Source organism: Aegilops tauschii, chromosome 5 (assembly GCF_002575655.3).
Source record: "Aegilops tauschii subsp. strangulata cultivar AL8/78 chromosome 5, Aet v6.0, whole genome shotgun sequence".
Taxonomy (NCBI): domain Eukaryota; kingdom Viridiplantae; phylum Streptophyta; class Magnoliopsida; order Poales; family Poaceae; genus Aegilops; species Aegilops tauschii.
In genome coordinates, this window is record NC_053039.3 from 41,411,106 (window position 1) to 41,421,010 (window position 9,905).

Below are 9,905 nucleotides of genomic sequence, written 5' to 3' on the forward strand. Positions count from 1 at the left end.
GCGCCAGGGATCGATTGAGGCGATCGATCCGGTGGCGGGCATCGTTTTCTCCGATTCCTTCTCGGCGGCCAAGGCGGTCGCTGAGTGATGGGTGATCAACAGGCGGCGGAGAAATGCGCCTCTCCCTGCGGGGAGGAGGTGGCGGACAGTCGTCTCGTCGCTGCACTGCTCTTGGGCGGCCATCTTGGTCGCGCTCGATGGTGATGCGAGTCCGGCTGCGGCTAGCAGCCGACTCCTTGTCTCTTCTATCATGGACGCCACCAGTCGGCGTCCGGGATGTCGCGCCTTGGTCTTGGCGAGGAGGCAGGTCGTCGTTTCGCCGGTTGGGCGCTTCGGTGCGGCACCCGGCCTCTTGCTGCTCAGCAGCCGCGTCCAGGAGCTACTGGACTCGCTCCGTCATGTGGCGACGCTCGTCGCCCTCGAGCTTGTCTAGCTCGTCTGCTGCCGCCTGGGCAGCTCGTATGTTCTCCGCAGGCGTGGCGTAGACGGGACGATCAGTCCCGAACATGCTGGCGATGGTCGTGCCACGCTGCCGGATCTGGCCAATGCGGCTAGGCCCACAAGGAGCCGGCGTGCCACCGACAGCACGGTCCATCTCACGCTGGTAAGCCTCTGAGAGGCGTCTCATGCTGGCCAACCGGTTGGCGCTCTCGACGAGCTGGACGCGGCATGCCTCCAGCGTCTCGGCGTCGGCGTCTTTCGGGATGGGCGCAGTAAGGTCTTGCATCGCCGTCTGCAACGGATCCTGGCCACCTCCGCCAGAGCGCTCGCCATGGCTGATGACGAGCACTTCCGTGACGGTGCTGCCGCCGCTGTCCGCGCGAGGGAGCGGATCGTCGTAGACCACCACGTTGGTGGGGAACGCGTCGAGCGACGCCGTGTCGGAGTCGACCAACATCGGGTCGGTGAAGCCAACCGACTCCAAGTCAACAACAGGCTCGCTGGTGACATGGAGCTGATCGAGGAGGCTCACGAGGTGGCTCTCGGGGCCATTGGTGCCCGCATCAGACGCGGGCTCGTCGGAGAGGTGAATCTCGCCGACAAGATCGGCGAGGCAGCTCGCCACGCAGGCGACCTCCGCGCCGTGCAGCGCATCGGTGCAGACGCCGTCTAGCGTGCCGGGCTGGCTGCGCTCGCCAGGAAGGAACAGGGTTCCCGTCCAGAATAGGTCTCCGGGAGACGATGCACCTCGCCCACGGTGGGCGCCAAATGTCGGGGGTTGGATGCGACATATGCCAATGGATGGCTTATCATGGTGGGAGCGAGTAGAACGTCGCCGGTGCCTGGAAGCGGGATGAGGCGTAGACACGAACACCGGCGCACTTTACCCAGGTTCGGGGCTCTCCTAGGAGATAACACCCCTAGTCCTGCTCTGCGGGGTCTCCGCATGATCACTAAGGCACTAGTGAGTACAAATGGTGCTCCTCGAGCTGTATGCTAGAGGTAGAAGAAGGCAAGGCTTGCTCTCTTCTCTCCCTAGGTATGAGTCTAATTCTAAGAGGTTCGAACCCTTTGCATGGGTGCCCTGGGGGGTTTATATAGGCCTACCCCCCAGGGGTACAATGGTAATCTGACCGGGTGTAGGACCTGGCTGTCAGTCTCTCTGGTCGCCGGCTTCTCCACCGACTGCTGGGTCCCGCCGCCTGGTCTGGTACGGAGCCGACAGGCCGTCCCCGCTGCTCGCGGGTCTTGCCGGCTGCTGATTACTGTAGCCGTAATGCTAACGACGCTTGCTTGGTCAGGGGAGCGTGGGTACAGTCCCGCCGCCTGGTCGGGAGATCACTGTAGCCACTCCGCGTCTTATCTGGTTAATGGCGTGTGGGCCCCGAGGAAGGAGCGGGCCGACTGCTGGGGGCCGGCCTCCCTCGGGTCTGACTGGTGAGGCTCTCGCCGTCTTCCGGGCTCTCTCTGACCGGTAGGGCCCGTCGTCTTCGGGCCGTACCGACAGACGGTCGTGGGAACAGGGCTTCGCCTGACAGGAGTGATGTCAGGGGCGGAGTGGCAACAGTGTCGCGCCGGGCGAAGATCTCCGCCTGTACGGAGCACTGTGGCCACGCCCGGCCCTGGATACGGGGGTGACGGGCTACACTGTGGCCTCACCCTGTCTTGTCTTCTTAATGGGGACGCAGACTTTGAGGGTGCCATGGGCCGACTGCTCGGAGTTGGCCTCTCTGGAGGCCGCCTACCAGGAGTCGGCCCGTCTTGGAGCTGCCTTCCTGAGCATGGCCGTCTTCTGGCAGTCGGCCGTTTGGCCAGCCGACCGCCAGAAGGCTGCGCTCTACCTTGACGTTTTGAGGGGCGCAGCCGGCCCCGATGTCTTGAAAGGTTCTGGGGCTCGGGTTAGGCTACCCGTAGCCCATTACTCTAACATACGGCGATATCCTTCACCCTAGGCTTCGCTCATGTCATTGTTCTTGGGTCACTCTAGCGTGGTCTCTTTCCACCTTCACACCGTCGTCGTTGCTCTAGTGACACTTACAACTCCGGGCTTTGCCTTTTTATTTGAGATATGCTTCGCCTTTTGGTGCTTCTAGGTTCTAGGGCACTGCTACGCGCTGATCGACGGGTCCTTTTAAAAGACCCGCCGCCTCGCGAGCCGTCGGATCTAGCGGATTGAGCTGCCGAGCGTCACCTCCTATCATTGCAACACATGTCGTGTTACAAAAATAGAAATTTTTACAACATAGGTTAAATTGCAGATTATATTTTGACCAAATGTCTTGTTTCATTTTTTTAACAACAAAGGTCTTGTTGCGATTTTTTTTGCAACAGAGGTCCCGTTGGAATTTATTTTTTTGCAACAGAAGTCTTGTTACAATTTTATTTGCAACAGAGGCATGGCAGAAACTCACTGTAGCGAGCAGTAACACGCCGGCGCTGGACGCGGATAGTTACGGTGCACGCGGATAGTGAGCAACAACACGCCGGCGCCGGACAGTGAGCAGTAACACGCTGACGTCGGACGCGGAAACTCACGGTGGACGGGCGCGGACGTTGGTGCTCCCGCGGGACGACGAATGCAGCTTGAGCTCGAGCACACCGCGACGCCCGACGTTCATGGTGGAGCCTGGCGGCAGCGGCCACACCGACGCTGGCATGCTGCCGGCGGCGAGCGTCAGTGGTCAGAACAATGCACGAGGCATCAGCCTGATGAGGACCTCGGGAGGAGCACACATGGCGACTGCTATTCAGGGGATCCAGATCCCGCAACACAACAGTTGTTGCGGCGAGGGAGATGCAACAGCGACTCAGTTGTAAAACCTAGTCTAGTTGTTTTATTCTCTCTCAAAAAAGAAAGAATGCCCTATTATTTTCATCCCCTTCACAATTTCCCTCACACCCTCACCCCGCAGCCCATTTGCCCCCTGACCAAGCCGCCGCCGCCGCCATCTCCGGCCACCCCGCCTCTCCCCCCTCTCCCTCCCCGGCCTCGCCGCCGCCGACCCATACCGGAACAGGAGGACCGCCACCGCCGTAAAGCCTCCGTGCCAGCCGCCTCCCCGTCGGCCACGCTGCAACCAGAGCAAGGTGAGCTCTCCCCCACTTCTTCCCGATCCCTTGCTAGATTCTTAGCTTGACGAGGAGGAAAAGAGCGAGCGCGAATCATGGATTGGATCTCAATCCAGCGACTACTTGAACCCGAACTAACCTCCGCGATTTATTGGGTGTGTCGGTGCGCCATCCAGATCCCGCCCCTGGTCGCATCTCAGAATGGCGACCCTGAGGAACCTGAAGATCAAGACGTCGACGTGCAAGAGGATCGTCAAAGAGCTGCGCTCGTACGAGAAGGAGGTGGAGAAGGAGGCCGCCAAGACCGCCGACATGAAGGAGAAGGGCGCCGACCCCTATGATCTCAAGCAGCAGGTGACTGAAAGAGCTTTCATTCAACAGTTCTGCTTACAATTCTTCTTGCTCTTTAATTAACAACACAATTACTGACGATGTATAGTACTTACTGGTAATAGTAGGATCATATGTTAGTTACCCTTAGAATGGTCCCTTGTAGCATGGCTTGATTAGTTTATGGCTGCTACTCTAGTCACTACTTGCTTGCTGGGTAATTTCTTGTCATGCATATGGCCACTAATCAGTTTTCCTTGATAAAAAGGACAGGTGAATCACATGTTTTGTTATTGATTCCCTAAAACAAATTTTATTATTAGAATGGCATAGTATTGAATTTGCCGTGGATAAGTGTAGAAGGATCTAGTCTACCCTGTGAAGCCTTAAAGATTGGTTGGCCTGAGTAACAGTTTGGTGTTATTCAACTGTTGCATATGTGTTTAGCTGAGATGACTGTGATCTGTGCATTGTTACGGATGGGTATACATGATATTATTGGCAACTTCTATCAACACAGCCTATCTAATGGTTTTATGTTGGTTAGAACTTTGGGTCTCTCCTTCTAGTCCATCCCAGTTATTACCCTTAAGGTCCTGCATATTTTTTTTAGCATGTAGCGCCTATTGTGGCTCTTTTAATGTGGATTACCCTCTTCTCTTTCTTTGTGTTCAGTCCATTTGGATAACCTATCCTTCCTTCAGCCAAGATTTCTTTTTATTTTGAAAACAATCACATTTGTCAGATGTATACTAGATCGATGGCACTGCATCAGAATGGATATAGTTGTAAGTTTGTAACTTATAGAAGCAGAATCGTGTATTACATGAACAAGTGGCCTATGCATTCTTCAGAGTACTACTATGTTCATTTGTTAATCACATTTGTCATTAATATTATCAGACATGTCAAGATATTCAAGGCATACATATGTTTGATGAGTTATGAAATTGTTTTTGATGTGATTGGGATTGGAAAAGATAGTTGTTCACATCGGTTGATCTCATACACACATTGAGGTCTTATGGTCCATTTTTGGACACACGGGTACTTAGTTATTGGTCTCCCTGATCCTCTTCCAAGTCACTATTCATAGATGTGAAGATCTTGGTAGTACACCTTATCTTAATGCGTTTTACATGTGCAGGAAAATGTTTTAGCTGAGTCGAGGATGATGGTCCCAGACTGCCATAAGCGGCTTGAAGCTGCACTGACAGACTTGAAAGCAACTCTGGTATTGTGCAGAAAGTTCAACCTATATTTGAAATTGTCTGCAGCAACCTTGTCTAGAGCCTGCTTGAACAAATGTTTCGTTACACTGTTGCAGGCCGAGTTGAAGGAGTCAAATGAACAAGGCACTGAGATCGGTGAGGCTGAGGCTACAATCACTGAAGTTGAAGCTGTCTACACGCCAACAGAAGCTGAAGATTAAGCTCGCAACTTCCTTTTCGCTGAAATGTCAGTATGCATCACCAGACTTGCTCTTGTCGACAAGTTAGTCCCATTCATATGATGTTGACGCGAAAGCTTGTATGTATCACGACTCATGATCTGTCTCGAGATGTGCAACTGGTAATATCACTGTACTGGAATATGGTTAGGCGTTTATGATGTGCTGGAAATGCTGCATGTTGTTGGCATTGTTCCATTTGAGTCTCGGATGATATGGCTTGTTGCTGCTTGTTTTTAGTTATTGGGGTCATAATCTTTCATGCTTTGATGTAGCCCGAGGGAGGGCGCATTGTGGGCCTTGTTTAAATTTCCTGCAAGACGTAGATTTGTGCAGTTTCCCCCTCTGATTCAGAACGACAATGCACTGTTAAACTTTGTATATGGTTTTACTAGTTCTCACCCGCCTCATGTTTTGGTAAATCTCAGTCACAAATCGTGGCATAGGAAGTGTGCAATTCTCTCAACCCTAGCCGTTGCCGTCAAGTTTCTACCCCACACGCCGCTGCATCGCCCCCCCTGCTCTTCCTGTGACATCAACAAGGTGGTGGCGATGATGACGTGTTAGAGTAAGAACTCTCCGCTCTCTCGCGTGTTGGAGTAAGAACTCTCTGCTCTCTCCCTACCTTAATGACGTCCATTTTGGCGCCGGCAAAGGGCTTGCGAGAGTTTGTGTCCCAGATCTGTTGGCTCTTTTTAGATCTTGGTAGTTGTCGTGTCCTTCAAGGGGAGTAATTTGGCCATTGTTGTGGTGACTTCGTCATCTTCTATGTTGTTCTGTGGCATGGTGCAGGTTTTCCAACATTGCTAGTGATGCTCAATAAGATCAAGGAATGCCAGGATCATATTTGTACTATACTCTGGCTCAACCGGAGTTGCCGTTGGTGATGTATCGAAAGTTCTCAGAAATATTTTTGTTACCTTCTGGACGTGAAATTGTTTTGACTAATGTGGCCCATGGTGGATAGATGCCATCCGCAAGGTAGTAACCCATTGAGTAGCCGTGTCCATTGACCAAGTAGTTGCAAGCAAGAGCATCTAAGCCTAGAAAATAACGGTGATCTCGGCAGCATATTCAAGTCACTGTGAGAGCCATGCAAACCAAAGAATGAACATAAATACTTAATAGTGCAACTGCACTAATTGGGCTTCGCGAGTGCACAGGAACACGACAAAAAACTCACACTACAAAATGGGTAATTAGTATTCCGTGTCATCATTACACTATGAAAAAGAAAAATATATGGTCCTCGTCCCTTCGAGTGCTCTCTACTTTACACAAATCAGTCAAGAAAGGACATGTACGTCAATTTATTTGGGCTTACTGAAATTTTCAAAAGTCATAACTTTTGATTCGAGTATCGGAATTCAGATTCGTTTTCATCGTTGGGTTTCTCGCGACGAGTTCTTCAAAACTAGATCCCCTATGGATATGTTTCGACAAACTTTTTGTTTTGAGCAACTTTGGGTGCTAAAGAGGCAACTTTAGTGCTATAGGAAAGCAACTTCTTAGTTTGCCTACTATGATTGCCTATCAACGAGAAGTCATTATAAGATGCCTCCCATTACTATCATGTTCACTAAATTCACATATAAATTGTCTTCCACACTATCGAGTATGCTAACACTACGTTTCAGAGTATAGGCAACATGAGCTACGCTGACATACAACTTTTCTTATTACCGTAGCCAGCTAATTAGCGATGGCCTGCAACTGGGCATCATTGTTAGGAAACTAATTATCATTTTTAAGTTCTCGTGATTTGTTGGGGCAGTTGCTCGGATTCGTCTTGAACAGGTTTTTGCATTTGTGTGTCTTGTAATGGAGTTGCTAGGTTTTTCTAAGATAATTGCTTGGATTTCTTTTGCTAGAACAATTATTCATTTTGTGTCTTATTTGTAATTAAGTTGTTTTTTATTTTTGCTAAAATAGATAAGTTGCATGGCGAGGGGGGGGGGTCAGATAGTTGTCCAGAAAGGCTATTCAAGTTGCTCATACATTTTTTTTGCCAAAAGTAGACAATCTAAGTAGTAATGTTAGGGAGGCTACTTGGTTTTGCTAGGATAATTTTTCCATTTTTTGGTAATACAGTTGCTTGGATTGGATAGGACAGTTGCATGTTTGTAGGACAGTTGCTTGGTTTTGCTAGAAGAGTTTTTTGCATTGTGGTTTGGCAATACATTTGCTTCATTTTGCTAGAAACAGTTTGGCATCATGTTTTGATAATACAATTGCTTGGATTTGCTAGGATAGTTGCTTGTATTTTTTGCTAGGGATAAATGCTTTGGATCTTGCTAGAACAGTTGTGTGGATTTCTGCTAGGGGCAGTTGCTTAGAGTTTGCTAGAACATTTGCTATACACATATGTGTATCATTGGTAAACAACTAATTAACAGTGTCCATCAATCAATAACATCCACGATAGGCAACTAACTAGCAATGACAACAACAAACTAGCAACTTAGGAGAAATGATTTACATGCTTTACAAAACATGGATATGCGATTATAGGACCGTGTATGCATAATATATGTTGTACGCACCTTCATAACACAAAGTTACCCCTTTCTTGATGATAGTTGCCTTCATGTAATGCCAAAGTTGCCTATTAATGATGCTTAGTTCCCTATATGGTGAAAGATGTCTCCATGGTTTCTAAGTTTACTATCATATACTTGCTAGGTGAATTCATAGGTACACATAGTGCAAGAGAAGTTGCTTCAACTAAATTTGCCTCATCTAGCTTTAAAGTTGTTTTTGAAGAAAATCATCGAAACATATCCATATGGGATCTAGTTTTGAAGAGATCATCGCTGGAAACCAGATGTGAAACAAATCTTCGTTCTAACGTTGGGTTCACAGTGTGAGCAGGAGTTGCTAATAGTGTGAGGATTAGTTGCTAAATGGAGGCAGATGTGAATTTTCATAGGGGGTGATGAGAAGTTTCATACGGGGGTGGATCAGATAGTTGCCCACAAACCTGCACAAGTTGTTTATAATTTTTGCTCGAGTTGCCCGAGAAAATCGTTGAAATCTCCAGATATAATGATGAAAAATACACATGAGTTGCCCGTTGAATACACAGGAGTTGCAAAAAACACCCCAAAAGCTGCTAACCATTCATGCTCATATGTTGTTGTTTTAAAGTTCCCATAATAATATGAATTTGTCTACCATTGATGCCGAGTTATCTGTCATTTCTAGTAATTTGTTTATCCTGGGTGCTACAGTTGCCTGACATTCCTAATTAGTTTCCTATTAATGATGCCTAGCTGAATGCCATTGCTAATTTGTTTCCTACGATGTTATGAAATGCTATCCATCGTCATTACACAATTTGCCTATTCTCTAAAGCATAACTTAGAGCTGAAGCTAGTCAACCTGATAGTCGCGATAACCAACTTACAAGGATTTTTCGTTGATAGGCAGTCATACTAGGAAAGAAAGAAGAAGTTGCTTTCCTATAGCACTAAAGTTGTCTCAATATTAACCAAAGTTGCCTGCAAAATTTTTTTGTCGAAACCTTTCCATATGTGATCTAGTTTTGAAGAACTCGTCATGAGAAACACAATCCTAAAAACGGATCTCAATTCCGATGTTCGGTTCAAAAGATATAGCTTTTTGAAAAAAAGAAAGTAATTAATTGCGCATCATGCTGCTTTTTTGCATGCAGTTTTCCAACGTGTGATGTGTGCACATATTTGTTGAAGGAAATATGCCCTAGAGGCAATAATAAAGTTGTTATTTATATTTTCTTATATCATGATAAATGTTTATTATTCATGCTAGAATTGTATTAACCGGAAACTTAGTACATGTGTGAATACATATACAAACAGAGTGTCCCTAGTATGCCTCTACTAGATTAGCTTGTTAATCAAAGATGGTTAAGTTTCCTAGCCATAGACATGTGTTGTCATTTGATGAACGGGATCACATCATTAGAGAATGATGTGATGGACAAGACCCATCCGTTAGCTTAGCACTATGATCATTTAGTTTTTTGCTATTGCTTTCTTCATGACTTATACATGTTCCTATGTCTATGAGATTATGCAACTCCCGAATATCGGAGGAACACTTAGTGTGCTATCAAACGTCACAACATAACTGCGTGATTATAAAGATGCTCTACAGATGTCTCCGATGGTGTTTGTTGAGTTGGCATAGATCGAGATTAGGATTTGTCACTCCGATTGTCGGAGAGGTATCTCTGGGCCCTCTCGGTAATGCACATCACTATAAGCCTTGCAAGCAATGTGACTAATGAGTTAGTTGCAGGATGATGCATTACGGAAAGAGTAAAGAGACTTGCCAGTAACGAGATTGAACTAGGTATGATGATACCGACGATCGAATCTCGGGCAAGTAACATACCGATGACAAAGGGAACAACGTATGTTGTTATGCGGTTTGACCGATAAAGATCTTCGTAGAATATGTAGGAGCCAATATGTGCATCCAGGTTCCGCTATTGGTTATTGACCAGAGATGTGTCTCAGTCATGTCTACATAGTTCTCGAACCCATAGGGTCCGCACGCTTAATGTTCGATGACGATTTGTATTATGAGTTATGTGATTTGATGACCGAAGTTTGTTCAGAGTCCCGGATGA

The 9,905-nt window shown here is 47.6% G+C and overlaps 1 protein-coding gene across 1 annotated transcript; it reads left to right on the forward strand.

The window, feature by feature from the left end:
* The first annotated feature begins 3,304 nt into the window (after positions 1-3,304).
* Positions 3,305-5,504, forward strand: LOC109735116 (tubulin-folding cofactor A). The gene is made up of 4 exons (XM_020294327.4): positions 3,305-3,528; positions 3,687-3,864; positions 4,988-5,074; positions 5,168-5,504. Exons 2-4 carry the CDS (start codon positions 3,712-3,714, stop codon positions 5,270-5,272), a joined length of 345 nt encoding a protein of 114 aa, XP_020149916.1. The 5' UTR covers positions 3,305-3,528; positions 3,687-3,711; the 3' UTR covers positions 5,273-5,504.
* Positions 5,505-9,905: the final 4,401 nt, after the last annotated feature.